We start from the raw sequence: 23,708 nt of genomic DNA, 5'->3' as shown, positions 1-23,708 counted from the left end.
TTTTTCAAAGAGTAGACTGATTCCCATAGGTACACGTCACTCAGTAATATTCAAGCAAGAGCTGAGAGGCACTCGGGCATTGTTCTGACCCAGATTTGGCAACTGAAAATGTACCGCACAGGAAAAATTTTAAAAGCACGGTCTTCCAAATGGCTTATGTCATCACATAGTTTCTTTTGTCACTAATGTTTGATATGATTGGCAGCACACATAGAAAGAAAAGTAACAGGGTCATGTGATAGGATCAAACTTCTTTAAGCAGTAAACCTAATCTGTGGCTGATGGATGTTTTTGGCCATTCTGAATACCCAAACAAGTGACTTTGTATTATTACAAAAATACATTTTTACCTTGATGTAAATAAACAGTGGGACAGAAAAGATGGAGTCATGATGTGTCATGTCATTTGAAAAACATGGAACTGCCAACAGAACCAAACTAACAGGTTAAATGGGTTCAGTGTCTGTAGTCAGACTGAGCAGTGTAGAGATCTAAGCCAGCTGACATTCCTTTAAACACAAAATGTGCTTTCAGGGCAAAGAAAGAAATCTGCCTACCTTGGCAATGACTTCAATGCCGGCTGGCTACTCTCCAAAAAAATGGTCTGAATCAAGCTCAGCCACAACAAGTGCTGATGTCTACAAATTTTTTTGTCAAAAGTAAATAAAGTTTCACATTTCTGTTTTTATACTTTATCTCATAGCTTTTTCTTTATATCTTTAATCCCTCTTTTCAGGTCTGGCCACATGTCTGGAATAAGGTAAATTAACACAGGACTGTTCTAAACTTTTCCTTAATGTATTCACTAGTGTTGGATAATCTGATAAATTAGGTTTTTTAGAGTGTCTCCTCTCATAGAAAAAAAAACCACAGAGCCACTTTATCTGAACTTCTGCGAGGTCCTGTCTTTTAAAGTTGTCAGGTCTGTGGGAAGCTGTGGTTTGCAGAGCAGATGTGCTGCCGGCCCAAAGTATACGCACACCTCTGGCCTAGTGTGAACTCACCCTTCTGCTGACACTGATATGAACGAATACACCTCCAGCTTTCGGATACCAACATGGTGAGAGAGAGCTGTGAAAGCATGGCACAGCTGAGGAATAGTGTGTCAACAGAGAATGAGATTAGTAGTGCTATCCCTAGGCATTCGCTCAGCTGGTGTGTGTGTGTGTGTGTGTGTGTGTGTGTGTGTGGTGTGTGTGTGTGTTGTGTGTGTGTGTGTGTGTGAGAGAGTGCCAATTCCTGGCTCTCATGTATCTGTGTGTGTTCTCAGCGAGGGTTTTTTGGCGTCTTTGACTGACAGACAGAGAGTTTAGGGAGTCCCTCTTCCTCCCACAGCACAGCTAAGAAGCCCTAAAGCTCCTTAACCCACAATCTGCCACTTGTTCGATGAAAGCGCATCTCTTTTTTTTAACTAGTAATACTCTGGAGATAAAACAACCAAAAAATCCAACCTAGTGCCACCCTCCTTGGCTCAATCTCTAGCACATACACACACCTCACACTGGTGTCTGTTTCCTACCTTTGTTTTGTCTCTGTGGTGGATTATTTGGTTCGGTAAAAAAACGGAACACCTTTTATCCTTTTAAGCAATCAAGTTAGTACACACATTAGTACACAACACACTCACGCTGTGTGAGCCCACGAAGGCATTTACAGGTTCAGAGAAACCTTAGGAGGAGTCAGTGGATGTGAAAGTCTGGAGAATATGAACCACATGGGAGCACCGGGCGCTCGGCCAGTCCAGACAGAGAACAGACTGGCATCGACTGGCACCGGTCAACTTCACACCCACATGCACACACATACACACACACACACACACACACACACACACACACACACACACACACACACACACACACACACACACACACACACACACCATGCACATTACCCATCTAAGCTCTCACTCAGTGAGAAAACAGCACACTGCTATAAACCCGCCAAACACACACACACACACACACACACACACGCATCACTGTTTGCGTGTCATGTGCCATGTGGTTTGTGCTGAGTTGTTTCTTTGCTGACAGCTATCTTTAGAATAATACATTTGAATAATTATCATCACGACCATCACACAAACTCAAGACATGTCCAGAGCAGTGTGTGTTTATTCACTACGTGCATGTGTGTGTGGTGATGAGCGAAGAAAAACATAGTATGTCAAGTTGTTCAGTGCGAAGCAACCGTTCTCTGTATAAGAGCAGCAAACCCAAGATGGCTCACTGGAGTGGCTACAGAGTCTGGGTGGGCCCTGTGTGTGTGTGTGTGTGTGTGTTTGTGTGTGTGTGTGTGTGTGTGTGTGTGTGTGTGTGTGTGTGTGTGTGTGTGTGTGTGTATATATATATATATATGTGTGTGAGTTTCTGTGCTTGAATAAACTTTCCATCAGATTAAGCTGCTAAACCTTTCCTATACAGTTCTACCTAAGGCTGGATCCCTAATGGTTTGGTTTCCACTGCAGGACCAAACTGGACTACTTTACTATTCATGCTATTCAGTCTAGCCCAGAAAATGTTTTGTTCATTTTTGTTTCTCCTCCTGGAGGTAGTGCGATGCTTTGAGCTAAATGTTATCATCAGCATGCTCACTATGACAGTGCTAACATCCTGATGTTCATCAATGTTTACCATGTTCAGTATTTTAGTTTAACACATTAGCATGATGACATTTACTTATTAGCACTAAACAAAAAGTACAACTGAATGTGTTGGACCAGCTGACAGACCAATATTGCCATCCAAAGATTCACTATGCTAGCATCGCTAAAAACAAATGCATCATACAAAGATAAAAATACAGCTGTAGACTGTATGTTTAAACAAATAGAAATGCGCTTTGTGCAATTACATTTTTTTTTTCCTCTTAAATATTTGGTGTCTTTACTGCTTTGATTAAGCAAATCGCAGCTGCAGGCCACAGGCACATAAACTGACTTGTGGTAGAATTCTTTGTGAGTCACTAAAAGACCACTTCAAAACAAATGTATCATTGTAATGCTTCCAATGCAATGCAATCCTTGTAACTCTTCTGTTGCTGATATTAATATTTTAACTTGATTTTTAAAGGACTACAAGCTCCTCTGAGTGTCGAGCAAAATCTATGAGATTTGGGATTACAAAACTTTCTAAGATCGTGTTGGATAACCTTAAAAATTCATGGGTATCCAGCTAAAAAAAGGCAGTTTTGCTTGTTTACATTTCCTGAAAAGTTGGCATTTCACAGACAGATGATTTCATCAGACAGTCTCAATTTGCAAATCACACATCGTGACATTGTTACAGTGAATGGCTCCAACAGCCACCAGCATGTAAGCTGGTGTGACTCACCTCTCTGCACCTCCAAGGAAATCACACTGACACACACAGACATACAAACATAAACACACACACACAGCGTGGGACGGCACGATAATGCAGGTCAGCCATTTCTCGGAGGACAGTGTGTGTGTGTGTGTGTTTGAATAACAATGTGCCCTTTAACCTGAGCATGGATGGAGAGTTTTTAATGTCAGTGAATGCAGCATACAACACATAGACACGCACGCACGCATGCACGCACGCACGTACGCACACACACACACACACACAATGTGGCACCCTGTAAACATGCCCCATGTAACAGGAACGCTTTGCCTTTTTAATGTTGTGTAGCTGCGGTTAGCCAACCAACCATGGCCAATGCTCTGTGGCAGGCAGAGCAGTGACCAACACTAACTGAGAATACGTGCAGACCGTATGAGAGCAGAGACAGAGAGAGACAGGGAGGTCTTGCATGTGAGAGAGAGAGAGAGAGGGAGGTAGAGAAGCAAAGGAAGGATGCACAGTGAATACATGCATATCGCTGAGAAGCTATCATGCGAACGTTGCTTATAAGATCACTCAAAACAACAAACACCCCTCGCTTCTTCTTCTCTACTCCATCCTGGTTAGCGCAGCACTTTCTACAGTATGTGTGAATTGTAACCATATGCATATGTGCACATCAGGCTCCAGCTGAAAAACATTAGTCAGGCCAGCAGGGAATTTTACTGAAACCTGGTCTGGCTAATGAAATGCTTCAGAGAAGGGATCAGCCGGTATAGAGAGACACAAAAGAGACAGACAGAGAGACAGAGAGAGAGAGAGAGAAAAAGAGAGAAAGAGAGAGAAAAATAAAGATAAAGTCAGAGATTTTCTTTGTCCGTATGATTGTACATACATGCACAAATATGTGTATGCATGCCTGGCTTGCAGCATCTGATTAACACACAGATGCTGAAGATCCGGAAGCTCAGTCGAAAAAAAAATAAACATCAGCACACAGAGCGAGAAAGATGTTACAAGCCAGAGTCTTCACAGTGTGGCTGGAATGTATATATCTCTTCTGTGTTGATGCGAAAATGTAGATTCAGTAATTCAGTGATAGAAAATGCTAAAAATTTAATTAAAATGAAATGCACCATGACGGGACAGAAATTAAAATAGGGCAACAGATAGTAGCAAGGAAGACGTAAAAGAATAAAAAGAAAAGAGAAAGAAAACAGGATGAATGAATATGTTCAATCTACCTTAAGAAAAGAGAGTAGGAGAGGAGAGTATTGCAAAGGAGGCACACAAGAAAGGGACAAAATAAACAGCTGAGAAAGGAAGAAAATCAGAGAAAAAGCTTAAAAGAGAAAGATATAGAAAAAAAGAGCAGACCATATCGATCCTTCCCTTACCTCTGCAGCTGTGTGTGGTATCCTTTGGGACAAAAAACGTAGAGAGGAAGAAACTTCAGCCTCAACAGCACTGTTACAGATCCCCACTTTCTATTTCTCTCCAATGTAATGTATATATATCTCTATCTATCAGCCAAACTCTTCAGTCCACTAAGACGGTCCTCTGTCTACCTGCGTGGGTTTGTGTAAATGTATCCTGGATGGTGATGAATAGTGGTGAGTGAAAGGAGAGTACTACGCTAGAGGGCAGACAGACTGGCTGAAACAGTAGAGCAGGGAGAGCACAGAGCAGACTGAGTAGGATGGAAGAGTTACTGTTTCCTAACATCAGAGCGGATGGGCTGGATACACCCACCTCCTCAGCATGCATCAAATGGAAGTCGCTCAGATGCTTTAAAGTATGCAGAGAGAGAGAGAGAGAGAGAGAGAGGGAGGGAAAGATCATATGTGCGGCCTGAGATATGATCTGATCTGATATATGCACATATGCATGCGGGGTTATGCACACATGCATACACTAATAAAGGATCTCATTAACTCTCTTTCACTCACACACACACACACACACATACAAAACTACCCTCCACTGAACAGTGCTTGTGAGACGTGGCTGCCACGGTTTCAGTGAAAATAAATAAACCAGCTGATGGGAGAGCAAAGGCAAAGACAGTCTTCATGGCAAAAACAACCTCTAATGAGTTGAAGTTAGTGTTCACAGTGAACTGTTGTTAAGTTGTAGAGCTGGAAAAGACTGTTGATAAATCCAGTGCTCCCAACAGGTCCCAAGATAAATCTGGGGGATCACAAAATGATTGAAACATGACTGCTCCACTTTTGATTTTTCCTTTTCAGGCCTCTAAATATCCTTCAAATCTCCACACTGAGGCCAAAGCCTGTGATGAGGGGTCACACATTGCCTGATATTATTTTAAGTTTTTACCTCACATGCCTGCAAAATTAGACACAAAGAAAAAAGCAGTGCATGCATGTGTGTACAGAGGGGTTTGTTGTTGAGAGGTAAACTGTAGTAGACTTCAGGACATGCCTCTCATTCTTGGAGTGCATCATTGCCTGTCGCTCAACATGCCTTCATTTTCCCTCCACAGTTCCCCTCCTGGGAGAAAAATTGGGTGGGTGCTGGAGGGGGGGAGTTTTCATGTCATGGGCCAGGGCTTTGAGCCGCCACATCACCCACCTCTAATGCTCTGGCCGTGAGAGCTTCGTGCCTCCTGGGACAAAGCCTGCCTTGATACAGGCCAATTCTACTGCTCAGTGCATGGAGAATGATTCTCATTACTACTATAGGTTAGGGGTTAAATTCCTGCAGGATCTGCCAGTAGGTGGCAACATCTCTAACATGTTTGCATTCACAGTTGGGGCAGTTTGTCAAAATTCAACAAAGTGGATGTTTTTCCTTGTTGTTTTTTTTTTTTTTTTGGCAGATTCATGTATTCTCAAAATGTTAAAGTCTCCTGCAAGTGTAGGAATACATTTCAAAGCAAAGTACATTTTCATTGCTCAGATCTGTCCGGTGACCTCGTTCAGTGTCTGACAACCCTGGTGCACCCAATGAGTAATGTAATAGCCAATCAAAAACAAGGCCGTGTTTTGATTTCAGTAGTATAGTATATCTTCAGACATGGGTGGCAGGCTCTGCCTTGTACAGATTGCTTGACTTCCCTTGAGAAAATGATGTTATCAGGAGGTGATGAGGGAAGTAATCCCCCTTTATATTGCATCTCCTGGTTGAATTTTAAATCGGATGTGAGAAAGGCATAACACCTCCAAACCAGCTCCCCCCTCCTTTGTAAAATCTGGATAAATCACCTGCTGGTTACAGTATGACATCTGTAATGAAATCTTTCTCATTAACAAATGATAAAACACCACATGTGAGGTTTGAAATTAATTCTAAATGAGGTAGTTGGGTACATGATGTTTTGCTACACTCATTTAGTGAAGAAATGTACTGCTGAAGCCACCACAGAGCAGAAGATTGAAGAGATAACATATTCTGAGGCTTTAAGACTGAGGACAGTGATGGTGGTGGCATGCAGTGCCTGGCAGGTCCTGTACCTCCAAACTACTCCCATCGACTAACGTACCAACATCCTAACTGCAACATCACTTGATCACCAAGCCAGATAACCTGAGCCCATGCACATGCCCATCGACAGCAGGCTACGTCTTTGCTGCTGACCAAGCAGGCGCTCCGCAGCAGCAGCAGCAGCGGACCGTCCTGTTTACCATCGTATTGACAAATGCTTGTACTAGCTGTATGCAAAGAGGAAACGACACACCTGTCATTTCTTCTTTCTGTACTGCATTCAGGTGCAGCAATCCTCCCAATATCGTAAAAACGCACGCCAACATCAACACTCTGTAGCCTTATTAAAACAAACACAGTGCAACTGATACACATAAGCCGAAAAAACAGATTAAATAGGCTGCTGTCACTGCGAGCAATTCAAGCAGATCTGGGTTCATCTACTTAGGTATGAAGCCTGGAAAAATAGTAAATAGTATCTTACCGTTAAAATCCTGGAAGGAAAGCCTCTGCTGACTGTCAGATGAAGAGATGCTCCAGTGAAGGTAGGAATGATACTGCTGGACAGTTCAACCTCCATTTCTATGGGCAATGTCACCCCCTGTCGGTTAAACGTGGACACTGCGTGTAACAACCGTTTTCAACAGCCTACGACGACGAACTGTTTTGTTTTCGAGTATTTATGCATTGGAAATGTCTTCCTAAAATATATTGAAGAGTAGATGGCGCCACACGCTTCTCATTAATGAAAAATATCCTAAAATCTATTTTTTAAAAGGTTGAATTACTGAGTCAGACGAAATATCACGATACTTCCGTTTGGAAGAATAAAAGCCCTGAACAATAGAGTGGGCTATAGGCGATCAGTGGTGGAAGAAACATTCAGATCTTTCCGTTGAATAAAAAATATACTATGTCTTATTTCAAAACTTTTCTTGAGCAAAAGAACAGACGTATTAGAATCAAAATATACTTAATTGCCCAATGATATACTGTTTATAATATCATTGGAGTATGATTGTTGTTGCATTGTGTGTATATCACTTAAATGCTACAGCTGGTAAATGTGCAGAAATTTTAATTACTTTTGTACAGCTGGATAGTTGAATGAGTGAATGTTTCCCTTAGAATAAATAAAATTTTTGCCTCATATAATACATCCTTATTTGTTGATATGATTATATTTATTCATAGGAGTCTGGAAAGTAAAAAAAAGATAAAAAAGAAATGTTGTGGATTAGAAAGTACAACTTTTCTCCTGGTGGAGTAGACTTATGAAGTGGGAGAAAATGTAAATACTTAAGTAAAGTAGGCTTACTACCTCAAAATTGTAGTAGTATATAATAAATATTTTATTTTCATCCATTTAAAAGATCATTATATTTTTATTTTGTTATTTTGCCAATGTAATCACCGTTTTAAACTGTAGAACCAGTTCTATCTTAAAACTAACTTAAACCGTTTTAAGCTAGAACTGGTTAGAAGCTAAAACGTGTTTACACTGGCAAAATAACAAAATGACAATGTAATGATCTTTTAAATGAATGAAAATAAAATATTTATTATCACGAACCCTCATAAATTGAGCAATACGATCCGGTGGATGTCATCTGAGCTCTGTATCTAATTATTCTTCTCTTAACTTGAACTTTTCTTTTTCCGGTTGTAGCTTAATTTGACTCTCCATTAACCCTAATTAGATATTGTGTATGAATTGCTTTCAACCAACTACAGCTTCACTTTTAATTTGAAAGAACTCTAATCTATCTATCTAAATTAACTTGACAAAGGACTACAAAAATGGCTTCTGAAAGTGGACAGAGGGGCCTAAATTAAATAGGTGTCTTAATCTAAGCCTGAGATCAGGATATATAAGTATCTCTGGTTTTATAATTTTACAGAGGTCTACTTACCTTTATAAGTTTTACCTATACGTCTGAAATACATTTCGTGTCGGGGGTGACCGTTAATCGGACGTTTTGGCAGGATGTTTTGATGTCGTGCCCGTGTTTCACCGGCGGTGTAGCAGCCAGTGGGTCTTCCAGCAGGAAAAAGCGCCAACTTCTGCTGCACCGTCCTGATTGTCAAATAGTCAGTAAGTGGTTCTAAAACTGGATACTCCGTGAAATATATCAAACTTCAATCTGGGATGACTCATTCAGGTAAGATTAAAAAAAAAAAGATCTGGACACTGTAGGGGGTTTGAGATTAGATGTTTCTTCTCAAAGTGAACTGTTAGAAACGGCGTGGTTCCTGTTTTCCCCTCACCGCACCGTTTTGACCCAGTTTTGTCGCTGTGTTGTGTGTAAAGCGCTCAACAACACCGGTTTATTGGTCACTACTTGCTGAGTCGTAACTGCTTCCTAACGCTAAAACTGTAACGGTTGCCAATGATAAACTCTTCTGGTTTCAAGTGTTGAGGGGGCAATGAAAACAAGAGAGGCACTAATAAGTTAGCGATAGCCGGTTGAGCTAACATGTTATGTAATGCGTTGTTCAGTCGGTAACTGGGTCGGACTTTGTCAACCAGAAGTGTGTACATTAATTTAGTGTAGTTTGTTTGGTTGTAGTAACGTTACTGCGAAGCGTTAACTTAACTGCGTAGTTACTTTCGTTCTCGGTGAACTCTGATGGCGCCCTCTGAAATTAAAGTCTGTGTTTCCTTTTCTTGCCAGTGAGGGGCGGTGTTGCATCTCAGTAGAAAAAATCGCCCTCAAGCTACCAGTATATAAAGATGCCAGGTCTGCAGGGTGAAAATGTTGTGGCGGCGCTGGGGAGCCCCATCAAGAAGAGTAAACTGTCTCTGAAGTTCTTCCAGAAGAAAGAAACCAAACGGGCTCTGGATTTCTCTGAACCCCAGGCAGATGAAGCTAAAACAGCGGAACCAGTGGAGCCTGAGGCAAGGTGGGCCAGTACTGTCAATGTGTGATGCATTTGGGGATATACAAAGTTCACAACACTGCTTTATTATATATATATATATATATATATATATATATATAGTTATAGTTGAGTGGTACTATTGTGCTAACTTCACAGCTTTTGTGAGTGCACAGTAGATATGTAGACAGGGATACCTTTTATTTTGATATTTGCTTTGTAATGTATTGGAGCTGAAATTATTGGTCGGTTGGAAGAAAAATACCAGCAACTATTTTAAGAATAATTAATCGATTGTGTCTGATTTGAAATTAAAATACAAAACATTTTGTGCTTTCAACTTCAGTCCGAGGATTTGACACTTTTTCCAGTTTTTATTTTGCAATGATGATTATCTTTGTGTTTTAGACTATTTGACATATACAAAAATCAATTTGAAGAAATCACCTTGGGCTCTGGGGAATCATTGTGTAAAATTTTCACCATTTTCTAATACTTAACAGCTTAAACAACTAATTGATATATTGAATAACTACCAGATCTAACAGTTGTTAGTTGCACCCCTGAAATTCATCCTTATTTCACTTGAATCACTGTCTCCATGCTCTTGAAAACAAAATGTCTGTGAAAGCATGTCCTTCTCATTTATATGAAAAGTTGACAACTCTGTTTACTGGGGAAGTAAAAATGGGGTCATAAGTCAGACATGGTTGAGAAGCCTAGATTAATCCTTATATGCAAGGAATGTCTGAAACCCCCTCAAACTCCCTCGTAAAGACATTGGTTACATGTAATAAACAGTGAATAGTGATTGCAACCATATTCCTTAGCCCCTAATGAAATGACAAGAATAAAAAACAAGTAACCAGTAGCTAATGATGACTGTGTTTTCTTCTTCACTGTTTAGCAGCTGCGATCAGGTGGTCCCTGGTCCTTCTCCATGTCCAGCCTCACCTGGTCTTCTCCTGCCATGTGAGAGGAGAGAGAACTTGGTGCCATTTGTGGGGCTCAACAACCTGGGCAACACCTGCTATTTGAACAGTATCTTACAGGTGGGTCATTACCAGAAACATATTTCATAGCTGTACACGTGTATAGATACATTTATATTACATATTGTAGATTACATTTGTGTGTATGAAGGATGATGCTTTCACAGCAACCAGGATCAAAACATGAATATTATAAGTTACTTGTATATCAGTCAGTTGTGATTCACTTGTCACTGACCTTCATCATGGCTTTAGCTTTGTTTTTTCACACAGGCCTCATCTTGTGTAAACGATATAAATCAAATAATTTGTGTAGGAGATAAAATGACTCTCCTTGTCACTAAGAATATTACTGAGAGTTGGCACTGCAGACAGAAACACTGAAGTGTTTGGCAGAGTGGACAAATCAGTGTCTTTGGCTGATGAAGAACAGCTAAAACCTGGATATAAGTGGCTGCTCCACAGCATTCGGTGTGCTCGTGACTGTGTTCAGATTTTATTGTCTCATTGTAGCTTATCTGTTGTGGCAGTGATTGGATGTAAAGAGGAAGACAAGACAGGCACTGGAGGTTTTTTATCACACATTCAAGAACTTGTATGATCTCCTCAGCAGCACCTGTTTAAATAGGGTTTCTGTAGCTGTGGGGTCATATTTCATCTTTTGTTTGGAACAAGAAACACGTTTCCCTTGTAGAGGAAGGAACATACAATATGCATAAGAACAACTCTTCCTTTAGGCCACTGGTTAGACAATATGGAGATCCCTTATGCAGTATAAAAGCAGGAGATTTGCCAAGTAGGTTATGTTTTCACCTGTGTGTTTGTTGGTTGGTGGGCTTGTTTGTCAGTAGAATCACGCAACAAGTACTGAACTGTTGTCGGCAGTAATGTTATTATAACATGTTTTTGAATGTGATTTTAGCCACAAAAAAAGGCTTGAAAATCCCCAGTACTAGTGTTCCAAACTGTGTTACTTTTATCTTCCATGACAGAAGCAGTGACACCTTTTGAGTTATCTGTACGGATCCTTGTAGAGAAGTCAAGGTGAAAATATCATGACGAATCTTGTTTATACCTGGTTGCTCCTGCAGGTTCTGTACTACTGTCCAGGACTCAGAGGAGGCATCAAGAAACTGTACAACCTGTCTAAAAGAAAAGACAAACCAAAGGAAGAAACTGATAAAAGCGACGAGGTTGGTGCACTTCGAATTACATTTTTATTATTTTTTTAAAATTACATTGGCAAAGACTGGCCTCAGGAAGGACCACAAACTTCACCAATTAAAAATAAGCTTTGCATATGTAATTTTAGGGCTACTATACAATGTAGTGTAATCATGTGCAAGTTTTCCTGTTACCATGTCCAGACCCTCTAAGCTGATTGTAATGTAACAGATAAGAAGCCATTTTGTTTAATTGTGCAACCACATTGTGCAACCACACTCTCGGCAGTCAGGGGCTGTAGCTGAGTCTGTGCCCGCTCACATCGAGCTCCTTGGAAGCTTCAACAGTCTGATAACATCAGTGGAGCAGCTGCAGTCCAGCTTCCTACTCAACCCCGACAGCTTCAGTGAAGGAGAGCTCGCCACACCGCCTCGTAAAATACTACACACACTCAGGTATCGATATGCTTGTTTTGTATAAGGAACTGTACAGAAATGAGAGTTCCAATCATCATCATGGTAGTTTATTTCTGCCTACGTTGATCAGTTGTGATTTGGGAATAAACTTTCAGTAATAAAAAAAAAAGAAAATTCAAATTCAAGTTAGATGTTTTTTTTAATTATTATTTAAAATAGAATCCTTAACTTTATCACATTATATGTACAAATGTTTATTACCAGTAACAACTTCAGAAGGAGCACCCAGATGTGTGTTTAAGTTTCATAATTAAGAGTATTAAGCCATTGTTTTTATAAATTAGTAAGTGTATTTATTGTAAATTCTAAATTAAATCTGTGGTCATCTGTCAAAGAGGCTAGTAATTTTTTTTAATCAATCAACTAATTGTGTTATCTCTCGTGTGTTGCAGGCAACTGAACCCCATGTATGAAGGCTATCTTCAGCATGATGCCCAGGAGGTGCTGCAGTGCATCCTGGGATATATCCAGGAGGCCTGTGACACCATCAGGAAGGAGCAGGAGCCAGAGAGGGAGGATGATGTGACAGAGGTCAAAATAGAGAATGGTGTCCATTTGGGTTCCTGCAACTCTGTAACAGAATCCAAAAGTCCCACAGAAGAAGAAAGCCAAGTCAGCGGCAAGAGAAAGAGTGACACTGAGGTGGGAAACGCCAAGAAGAAGCCAAAATCTGTCAAGTCGAAGAAATCTGTTGTGGAGGAGGACAACATTGGCAGAAATAAACCCTTCACTCGCTCCAAAAGGAAGTCTTCCAGTGACATCACAATGGACAGCACCCAGGATAAAGATGGAGAAGATAAGGCACGGGAAGAGGGGATTAAGAAGCTAAATGGGAAGGAGGAAGGAGGGAGCGACAGTGAGGAGAAAGGTGAGAAGACATCTAAAGAGACAGATGGGAAAAGGAAGAAAAGAGCCAAGCTGGGCTGGTTGAGGCCTTCTGGGAAACAGCCGAGTATTTTCTCCAAGTTCCGCAGCGTGGGGAAGATCAGCTCCACGACTGTGAAGAACCAAAACAAGCCAGAGAAGGAGAATGGACAGAGTGATGAACAAAGTCCGAATGAGAAGAGCAGCGATGAGAAATCACCACAGAACACAGCTGAAGACAAGAAGGCAATGAAACACCTAGGTATGAGATGATTACTGTTATTACAGGGACAGTTCTTTTAGAAGAGAAAGAAATTGCTTCCTTTAATATAAATGAATACAAATGGTCTATTTTTTCAGCTGGAGGAAATTGAGGACTCGATAGTTAAACTGATAAAACTCTGGATCATAAAGTGACAGGTTAATAATTGATTAAAAAATTAGGTATTAAGAGGTTGTACTTTACTATCATTTTAGAGCTTTGCCATTTCATTTCCAGTCATGAATAAATTAGTTTTCATAGTCTGTAAATGAAACCCTTAAGAACAAGGTGTGGAAAAGTGATTAGCAAACTAAAGCTGTTCTGTGTTGTTATCTGTTACGTTGTAAAATGGTCTTTTAAATTATTTTGGTGTGAGTCTTTCTTACTGGGTTATTCAACTTAAAAAAATTACTTTCAAGTCACTGAAATGGAAGAGAATAGTAGGGAAAGAAGACAGGAAAGATGCTGAGTTTAACCTCTGCCCTGGTCAATCACACAGTATCACCTTGTGACTACAGCCATGAAATATGACGCATCACTAAGCCACGTCTTTGTGTTTCTGTTGCATTCAGATGGCCTGGACCTGATGGAGCACTTGTTCCAGGGTCGGCTGGTTCTGAGGACTCGTTGTCTGGAATGCGAGAGCTTCACAGAGAGGAGAGAGGACTTCCAGGACATCAGTGTCCCAGTGCTCGATGACCAACCCAGCAGCCCAGATGATCTCTCAGAGGGTGAGGATTTCTACAACAACTTAGATGCCATGATGCATTGAAAACCTTTAAGCATGCATTGTAGCCAATGTTTTGGGTTGTGTAGGTAATCATTAAAAAACTGACAGTCCAAACATACAAATCCAGCTTACTTTATTTTTTTCAAGTTTTTATTTATACGATCACCCTCGGCAAAATAAAATTTGGAGGCAATCTTGTCTTGAATATCCAGGAAAAAAACCTTGCCTTGATAGAAAAATGTCACATCATGAATGCGTAAACCCTTCATCTTGATTACTGATTTACTCTCTCTCCAGTCTCACCAGACCCAAAACCAGAGCTGAAGACTCTGAAATGGGCCATTGGCCAGTTTGCTTCAGTGGAGCGCATTGTTGGAGAGGACAAGTACTTCTGTGAGACCTGTCATCACTATACAGAGGCTGAGAGAAGTCTGCTGTTTGACAAAACTCCTGAAGTGATCACCATTCATCTGAAGCGCTTCTCCGCCAACAGTTTAGAGTGAGTTGATTAACTGCCAACACATGTACCTTAATTCATTTCAGTCAGGTGTTTTTTTTTTCTTCCAAAATCCTGCAACGACAGAGGTTGAAAGTTTTTAAAAAAAAAAAAAAGACAAAATGATGACGAAATGTTTTCCTCCCTCCAGGTCTAACATACAGTAAGTGGACCTTGTGCTAAGGGTTTTTTTTTTTTATATTTTTTTGTCAAACTGTAGCTTCAGTTCTGTCCATCAGTTGATTCCTGGCGATGACTGAGTATAGACCCATCTTAATTCCCTAACTTCACAGTTAAGTAGCTGATTACCTACTACCAGTACCCCCATTTCTTTGGAGAATACAAAAGTGTTATCATTATTAAGAAATATTTTCAGATAAATATACAGATGCTTGCTTTAATAAAAAAGGAATTCTATTTTGTTTCCACACAGATATTAAGTCTGTGCCTCTGGCTATCAGACTAGTTACATTATTTGTGTACACAAGTAACCACAGATTGATGGGTTTGTTTGCTCACATTGTTAACAAAATTGTAATCAAACATGCATCACTGAAGCACTGCATAAATCATTTTCTTGTACCGTTAACTTAAAGTTTTCTATTACACATTCATAGAACATAACTGCTCAGTTGTGGTATTCATCCCTATCGTATTTATAATGCCATTAACTAATCTCCCTGTTTCTTTTCCTCCTAGACTGGACCCCTATGCAGGCCTCTCTAAAGTGAACACTCCTTTGCAGACTCCTTTGACCTTGTCTTTGGAGGAGTGGTGCACCCGTCCCTCGTCCGCTAAAGGCCAACACTATCAGCTGTTTGCTGTGGTCATGCACAGTGGCATCACCATCAGCAGCGGCCACTACACCGCCTACGTCCACATGTCTGACCTGAAAGATGTGAAGCTCTGGCTGCAGGACAGAAAAGACACAGAAAAAGAGGAGGAAGAGGAGAAGGAAAGCAAAGAGGCAGCACAGGTGAAAGATGAAGTGCTGGACTATGATGATGGAGAAGTGTCTTTCAGCCTGAATGCAAGAGGACAGAGAGCTGCAAGTTTGGCTAGCAGCAAAACGGGAGGCAAAAAGCTGTCTGAGGGTGGGGTTGGACTCTTGGGGGGCCAGAGGAGTTTGTCGAGTTATGAGCTGGGGAACAGCAGCAGCAAACACACGGATAAAGGAGCAACAGAGGGATCTAAACGGAGAAAAACTGTCAACAGCCTGAGCCAAAATCCTGAAGCTGGACTTAAAAAGGAGCCTGAGGCAGGAGAGGAGGCATCAGTGACTTCCTGTGGTGGGGTAGGGGCCACAGAGCAGCAGGCTTTGAACAACCTCCAAGAATATGAAGGCAAATGGCTGCTGTTTGATGACTCCGAGGTGCGTTTGTTTGAGGAGGAGGAATTCCTGCGAGCCTGCTCTCCTGAGACGTGCTCCTCATCGACACCTTACCTGCTGTTCTACAGAAGGATGCCCGAACCTGGATGCTAACATGAACACACTGCAGTTGACTCAGGGGGTTGTGCCAGTCAGGCTTTTTGGCAGGTGAGCGCTCAGAAAAAAAGAGTTGTATTTTGCAATACTACAAACAGTGCCAAAAATACTGTGGCTGCCATATTTAGAACCTGAACTGAAGTTACTTTTCAGCCCAGCCTGGGGCAGAGACTGTTTACTCCTTCTTATGGACTCCAGTTTGAGTTTAAAGTCATATTTTAAAAACACCTAGACAAAAGGAGATATAATTTTCTACGTGCCAGAGATGACTAAACTTTTTTGAGACTTTTTATTTTGTACAGGGTCTTTTTGCTGTCTGTACTATGATTTTCTTGACACTGGCTTTGATACTGTCATTGTCTGTACCTTGTCCTCCTTTTTTTGTTTTCTCAGTCACTGAGTTTGTATGGTTTATTTTTAAAAAAAATGGAAAAGCACTTTTAAACAAACATTTCCAAATATAAAATGCTGGAAAATGTCTTTTTTTCTAGCTTAAAGTTTTTTCTATGTTATATTCAATTGGATTTATAGGAGACCGCGTCAGTGCTGTGTATTTGGACTAATTACTCAACCATAAAAGCCAAATAAAAACACACAAATCCTCTCACTTCACACACTGAGGTAATGCAGAAAGTGCTGCAGAATTTTTCCTTACAATATTTTCTCTAGTTTCTAAGAAAAGCCTTTACCGACTTCTTATACCAACTTTGAAAGTTATTTCTCTGCACTGATATCGTGTTCTTTATTACGAACACATTTTTGGATCTATGCTGGTGAAGCCAACAGCGTTTGACTTTACAAGTTACAATAACAGCAGATATTTACATAGAACACACTAGAATGTTAAATACACAGTATACACAAAGCTTTTACATATTTTATTGGTACTGCTAATATTCAATATTAATATTGTGCAGGGTGGAGTTTCTCACTAAGCTTTTTCAAGGTGCCAGTTCAGTTTGAATAAAACTTAGAAATTGCTATTTCTTCAGTAAGCTATCAGGTTTCTATAAGATCCATTTTAACAGGGTTATGAAAGACTCATTCCTCTTTCATATCTAATTTATTGTGTAACTAACAATTCACATTTTGATCATGCAAATCTGGATGTTATTTAAATTCAGTCTATTACTTGAGCTGTACTTTAGTTTTATGCTGTGAGGAGGGTTTCTTAAGAAATCTAGTCGTTATTAATTTATGAAATGGTGAAAAATCTCCTTTACTGCTATCATAGACGACTAAAGAAACCAGAGAAGTTTGGAATGGTTTCTCTTCAAAATGACTCAAAATAATTAATTTTCTGTTGATCAACTAAGCGTTGCAGCTCTAGTTTTACATACAGTGCAAGTTTAAGACAAAACAATTAAACAAGCACAAAACAGTTGAGCAGTAATCAAACAGGTGCACACGGGCAGATTTCTAAGTTCTATAAAGTTTGAAAGCAAACAAATCACAATCTTTGCAAGACACATCTGATCAGTATAAATTCTTTTGCTTGCAATCTGCATAGCTGGATATGTGCAGTATTAGCAGTTTGTATTGGCCACGTGAGCTATAGCTAAGAGCATCGCAAACTAATTTGCTTTGACTTCTACTAAATTTCACACGTTCCAGGTGTGGTCAAAAAAATTTGTCTTTTTCTGTCTTTTTGAGACAGAACAGCCAAAAAGATGAGGATCTTCTCACAGTTTAGAATCTACTAAAACAAGCTAGAGAAAATTATGAAAGATTTGAAAATGAAATTCACACAAAATCCATATTTTTGCTCACACAACTTGATGTGTGCTTCAGAATCCGTCCCTGTGAGTGCTCAGATGACATTAAAGTGGATCATAATGTTAAAGTTGAATTTGTTTTGTGTTAACTAATGGTTTGTCGCTAAGAATATTCCGTCGCTTTTCTTTTGAAAAAATATGGTCTTAAGGTATCACATCTATATAGTTTGAAATATTCAGTAAAGGTGACATTGTTCACTTTAGGCTCAGCAAAGTGTCTAGAGCTCCAGTCATAGATTCAGGGATTGACTCAGTTCTCATTTTTCATGAGTGTAAGCCATATTCAGTTATTTCGGTATTAAATCCTTTATAAGTGGGGAAAGGTTTCCAAGGCAAGTTTTGGTATTTAACAAAATTCTTGCAGACTTGGTTTAATAAAACATGAAACCAGCCCTGATAAGTGTGTCCTTTAAACTGTACCTCATTCCAGCTGTAATTATATTAACGTTGGCAGGTTGGTACTGTAAGCAATAAAGTTTTTACCTTCACATCCTCTCTGGCGATCCTTTTCATTGCTGCCAACCACTACTTTCTCTTATTCACGGTCTACTTTTTTGTTGTCCTGATTTGCTCCCAACATAACTTTAATCCTACATAAACAAAAATAACACAATAAAAGGATAAAGAAAATGATCAGTATACACAAATTGAACATTAAAATATTTATTTAGTAAAATATTTAAAATAAACAAAACAAAACTACATAAAATTATACAAGGATGTTTAAAGTACCTAACTTTAAAACATTGTCGCTTCAACTAAAAATGATAAAGCATCATGATAAATAATGGTACAATTTTTTGCATGTTTTCATTTTTTTCCCTCCCTCTCGTTTTGAATTAGATAAACTTTCAAGTTGTAAAATGCATTGCTACACCGTAATAAAAAAGTGCACACATGAAATTGAATACAGATTTTTTGACACATCGTACATAATTAAAAAGACACCTTGACTTTTAAATCGTACCTTTTCTGCAGTCACTTGTCAACATTTGGCGGAAAAAAGGGTTTTTGGCACTTATTTACCAATAAAGGGATCTCAGAGCGTTCTTCATATTCTGTGGTTTGTTAGCTTTCAGCCAGCAGTCTTTGTTTTAAGAGTGAAGGCTCACATTATTATCTTTTTTTAAGGTAGCATAGGGACAAATGTAAACACTTGTTCCCTACTATAACAAATGGCCAGCAGAGAAAATTCTAAATGCCAAGGTATCCCTTTAATCTTTAAGATCCACTTGTTCGTCTCTGATTGTGTAACAGTTTGTCTGTAAACAAATTAAGACACTGGAATGACGTACCAAGCTGCAACACTTTTAGCCTTTCTTTTAGCTCCGTCTTAGAAACACTGACCAACTTTCAAGAGACACTCCTATTTACACTTGAGAATAAATTAATATTGCAATTTCTGGTGTGTGTGTGTGTGTGTGTGTGTGTGTGTGTGTGTGTGTGTGTGTGTGTGTGTGTGTGTGTGTGTGTGTGTGTGTGTGTATTCTCTTCATCTTCAAATGTCAAGCTTGCGAAGACTCATTCTGCTGAAGGAATCTCTGGAGATAGAAAAATAAGACATAACAGGAATTTTATTTACACTGTCAAAAACATCCGATTTTCAACTCTTTGAGTAATCTGGATCATTAACTGGATTTGCGGCTTTATAATTTTTGCATTTTTTTAGGCTTGTTTGTTGACTGCTATTTCAACAAAATCTAACTTGGGAGGACGATAAGGTTTTGATGCTTTGAACATCAGCAGGAAATTCAGTAGTGGTTTTATCCAAAGGTTAAAAAGTTAGCATCTGTATTATTCTTATATGTAATAACATTTATATGATTTATAAATGCATAGTTCCCACAAAGTTTTTACATAACTTTCCATAATTAAGCTGTACACTGTTATTATTTCTTGATTTGTTAGGGTACGTGGCTTCGTCTCTTCTACTGTGTGGCTTGAAGTTATTACCTGATTAAATGGACTGTAATGATACAAACGTCCCCTGATTCATTTTTATTTTCTGGAACACAGCTCTAACAGCCCTGCTATTCTAGAAATTCAATGAAATGTGGAAACTGTGCAAATGAAACAAACACACAACACAAAACAGACTGGAAACATGTAATCTCAAAGACCCAAACTACCTTGTCAAGCTGTCCGTTTGCTGCATGATTTTTCAGAAGCAAAAACAAAGACCAATTTAATGTAACATGCAAAACATGTTGTATAAGCATATACATCCACACTCGCTCATTCTCTCTCACACACAGCGATAGTGTCCCTGTTTAGTCCTACCTGTGTGAGTTGACCTGCAGTACCGGTTTGTAAAGCTGGGGGATCTTTCTGTTGATGAGGGGCTGCAGCGCCTCCTTCAGCCGGTGGTAATTCCTCTCCAGCTCTCTCTGGTACTCTTTCTGGTCTGGACCAATCAGGCTCTTGTTCTTACGCAGGGCGTCTTCACACCTTTGGCAGAGAAATCCATTAAATACTGCCATGCAGATTCTGTACAACACTTTGTCTGTTTTGATAGTGGCAACATTTAGGTGCCAAAAAGACTCGCTAGATGGAGAATCTTTGCTTTCCATTTTTACAGTCGTTGAATCACAATTAGAATAAGCAAGTGCTCTCTTTTGCACACAAAAGTCAACATAAACCCATGGAACGTCCTAACATCGGCAGCAGCTTTTTGACTTAACATAACAGTGATAGTCTAAATATCCTTTTCTATTAATCACAAGGTCATTTTCCTCATAATATCAAGATTCAGATCAAATCATTGTGAGATAGTTTAGTTTTCTCTTAAAACTTGTCTTTAAGATTAAAGGAGCAGTGTGTTAATTTTAGTGGCATCTAGTGGTGAGGTTGCACATTGCAACCAACTGAATTCCCCCCTCCCCTCCCCTCCCAAGCATGTAGGAGAACCTCGGGTTGCCTTCAGGTCACATAAAAATAAAAACATGACAGGCCCTCTCTAAAGCCAGTGTTTTGTTTCTCTATTCTGGGTTACTGTAGAAACAGGGTGGGCTCCATGGAAGAGGACCCCCTCCTTATGTAGATGTGAAAGGCCCATTCTTAGCTTACAAGAACACAACGATTCTTAGTTTCCAGTGATTATACACTAATAAAAACATAATTATGAATATTATAGTCCATTTCTGTCAATAGATCCCCCTGAATACTACACACTGGTCCTTTAAATCTACTGTCCCTCGGACAAATTTCCAAAGTGCTGTTAACAGGTATATGATTAATCATCCACAGTCCATACCTCTTGGTGAAGTCTTTGAAGCAGAGCCGTAGCTTATTGTGGTGCCTGTACAGTTTTGGGTCACTGGGGATTTCTGAGAGGAACACCTGAGCCACCTCCAAGGGACCCTGAGGAAAACAGAGAATTTGATTATCCATACACATCTTCTGATACTGAATATGCAAATACTGAGTATTTGGCCTTTGCAATAATGCTTTTGGAACTGAGAACTGTATCTATTGTCAGATGTACCTGACATCTTGAAACTTTACCTGGTTGACTGTTGTACCAACTGATCCCTGTAGGACCATCTGCAGCATCTTGGCATCAGCAGGGTCCTGGTGGGTGGCAAAGGCCAACTCCTGAGTCTTCTTTTGCATGTCCTCTATTGCCACCTCGATGGGTGTGGAAATAATCTGGAAAATGACAGAAACACAAGTGGTTTTAGTGATCAGACTGAATGTGCACAACAGGTTTATACCCTCCTTACCTCCAGAATACCTCCTTACACAGACAAGTTATGTTGTTTTGCGTTAACAGTAAAAAAACAAAATAAAAACCAGTATTTCCATTAATCAGTTGAAACATTCACTTACCTCCTCTTTGTGGATGATGTTGATCCGTGTCTTGATATAAGGGAAGGCGTGGGAGGTGGTGAGGATGGTCTTGCGTTTGAACTGTTCATGCAGGTCCCCATGTGCCCGCCCATCCAGGGTGAAAGGGGTGCAGTACACGAAACGTCGCAAGTTGTAGTTCTTGTCAAAGTAGGTGATGCGGTCCTTCATCTCGTATGTGTCAAAGTACGGCTCCACATATGTGATCTGGATGAATGCCTGCAGGAAGAGAGACAGCTTAGTTTCTACTGTTCTGTTGGATATTCAGACCAACAGCTCGACCGAAATCACCGTCAGTGGCTGTTTATCCAACAATATGGAGACACTGCCCCACACCGACCTTATTTGGGTCCAACTTGCACTTGTCCACCGGGTTGGAATCTTTAATGACTTCTACCTGGTCCTCTCCGAATCGTTCCCCATAGAAACCCTGAGAAGAAATGCAGCACAGGGCCTCATGAAGTTTTAGAAGACTAACAGCAAACATCTAAGTGGTAGAACAACATTGCAACTGAGTAGTACCTGACCTACATAGTTCTGTGGAAAGCCAATGGTTGTTAAATTTAAGTGTTTGGATTAGAAATTTGACATCAAAACATTTATTTAGGTCTCGGGAAAAATTTGAGAAACATCTCATGTAACTCACAAATAACTGTTTGGATTTTCACCACCTAACATGCTATTCTATGATGTAATTTCTTGGTGTTTACCTCCAGCCTGTGAGAGATTTCTGCTAGCTTCGTGATGGCGGGCTCTTTGTAGACAAACTCTTGCTCGTCTAAATCGCCAAATTTTGAACCGTAAAATCCAACTCTGAAGTATGTACCAAACATCCTCTTCCCGTCCTGCGAGCAGAGGAAAATAAATGTCAGTGCTGGAATTAAAGGGATTTAATTAATGTAAGTACATGTTTAGTTTGACTTTAAGAAACAGCTGATATGAAAAACGAAGAGGTGTCAAAAGTCACCGCCCCAAATCAGATTCCCGTCAGAGAGACAGTGAAAATCATAAACTCTTACAAAGTTTTGTAGCATACTGTAACTAACAGTGGAGCCCTGTGATGATTTACAACTACATGACTTTATATATGAGTTCTGACTGACTGAAATCCATCCAAATCATAACAGACTTCAGCTCCCTGTCTGTAAAGTACACTGTGGTAAAGGAAGGGAGAAAGAGTTGTAGTACATTCAGACATATGAATGGCAGAAGAGAATGAGAGCTAAAGGTGCGACAGAGAGATTCAGAATCTGCAAGGCAACCTGCAAATATCACTACTATAGATCAGACCTTAGTCACAGCACTTTCATTTAATACATGAACATTTTGCAAATTCTGCTCGCTGTGTTGCAATCTGTACAGGTGAATCTGTAGATGTCTATGGAGGCCAGTATCCGATAGAAAACCGCAACATCCAGATCGTCATCCATACGTTAGTCAATAGTCCCACAGTAAGAACCAGGCGTAACGTCTTTTCATCCACAGTAAAAGTTCCACTTTTTACAAGCTTGTTCTACAGCTGTTTCACCTCTACAACTGTAGAGGAGTTGACAGAGGACAGGCAGTGCAGTGTTTCACCTCCGAATATCAGGCAAAAAGAACCAAAGATCAACAGGAAACAACAGCCTCCTTCACCAGCCAGCAGAGTATTTGCATGATATAAATAAGTATAGTAGATACATCTGAATGGGAATATTATTCAATAAACTGAACTCAGCTCTAACTCTGACATCTTCTTTTTACCCAGCTTGTATGTACATATTGTCTGTGTTCTGTTTTACAAAAACTTGGCCAAGCTCAAAGATGAAAGCCAGAGAGAGGGCTGCTAAAGGCCTTAAGATGGCATCCATCAGCAACGAGCAATGAACAGAGAAAGATGAACAAAAGAAACACTGTGTCTTTGTAGAATAAAAATGACCAAACCTTCAAACTGATGCCTAAACTCAACCACCCCGTCATATCTTAGGAAGTACTTAAGTTCA

General features: G+C 39.9%; 3 protein-coding genes across 23 annotated transcripts in view; 1 reads left to right on the top strand and 2 right to left on the bottom strand.

The window, feature by feature from the left end:
- The window catches only part of kank4 (KN motif and ankyrin repeat domains 4), a 76,191-nt gene extending 68,890 nt beyond the window's left edge, over positions 1–7,301 (bottom strand). The window contains exon 1 of one of the 2 annotated variants that reach the window (XM_056378285.1): positions 7,240–7,301. The gene's annotated coding sequence lies outside the window, so the exon portion shown is untranslated. Of the gene's footprint in view, positions 1–4,708; positions 5,235–7,239 lie in introns of those variants that run through there. The other variant, XM_056378284.1, reaches the window with a different exon arrangement.
- Positions 7,302–8,633: 1,332 nt separating this feature from the next.
- On the top strand, positions 8,634–18,368 carry usp1 (ubiquitin specific peptidase 1). Of its 2 annotated transcripts, none has more exons than XM_056379133.1 (9): positions 8,634–8,917; positions 9,431–9,659; positions 10,546–10,687; positions 11,719–11,820; positions 12,080–12,246; positions 12,660–13,393; positions 13,966–14,124; positions 14,421–14,622; positions 15,319–18,368. In XM_056379133.1, the coding sequence occupies exons 2-9, from the start codon at positions 9,490–9,492 to the stop codon at positions 16,100–16,102; spliced, it is 2,460 nt and encodes an 819-aa protein (XP_056235108.1). In that variant the 5' UTR covers positions 8,634–8,917; positions 9,431–9,489; the 3' UTR covers positions 16,103–18,368. The 2 variants fall into 2 exon arrangements, with proteins under 2 accessions (XP_056235108.1, XP_056235107.1); XM_056379132.1 differs by having other exon boundaries at positions 10,543–10,687.
- A 159-nt stretch (positions 18,369–18,527) lies between these two features.
- Positions 18,528–23,708, bottom strand: part of dock7 (dedicator of cytokinesis 7) — a 46,566-nt gene continuing 41,385 nt past the window's right edge. For 12 of the 19 annotated variants that reach the window (XM_056379112.1, XM_056379114.1, XM_056379118.1 and 9 more), the window contains 7 exons: positions 22,437–22,562; positions 22,067–22,156; positions 21,709–21,945; positions 21,385–21,528; positions 21,134–21,240; positions 20,161–20,328; positions 18,528–19,421 (listed from right to left, as the gene is read on the bottom strand). In XM_056379112.1, coding sequence (XP_056235087.1) covers positions 19,379–19,421; positions 20,161–20,328; positions 21,134–21,240; positions 21,385–21,528; positions 21,709–21,945; positions 22,067–22,156; positions 22,437–22,562 — 915 coding nt within the window. In that variant the 3' untranslated portion in view covers positions 18,528–19,378. Of the gene's footprint in view, positions 19,422–20,009; positions 20,030–20,160; positions 20,329–21,133; positions 21,241–21,384; positions 21,529–21,708; positions 21,946–22,066; positions 22,157–22,436; positions 22,572–23,708 lie in introns of all 19 variants that reach the window. The other 7 variants (XM_056379113.1, XM_056379117.1, XM_056379122.1 and 4 more) reach the window with 2 other exon arrangements.

Source organism: Seriola aureovittata, chromosome 6 (genome assembly GCF_021018895.1).
Source record: "Seriola aureovittata isolate HTS-2021-v1 ecotype China chromosome 6, ASM2101889v1, whole genome shotgun sequence".
NCBI classification, from domain to species: domain Eukaryota; kingdom Metazoa; phylum Chordata; class Actinopteri; order Carangiformes; family Carangidae; genus Seriola; species Seriola aureovittata.
This window is presented reverse-complemented; position numbering and strand designations above follow the sequence as displayed.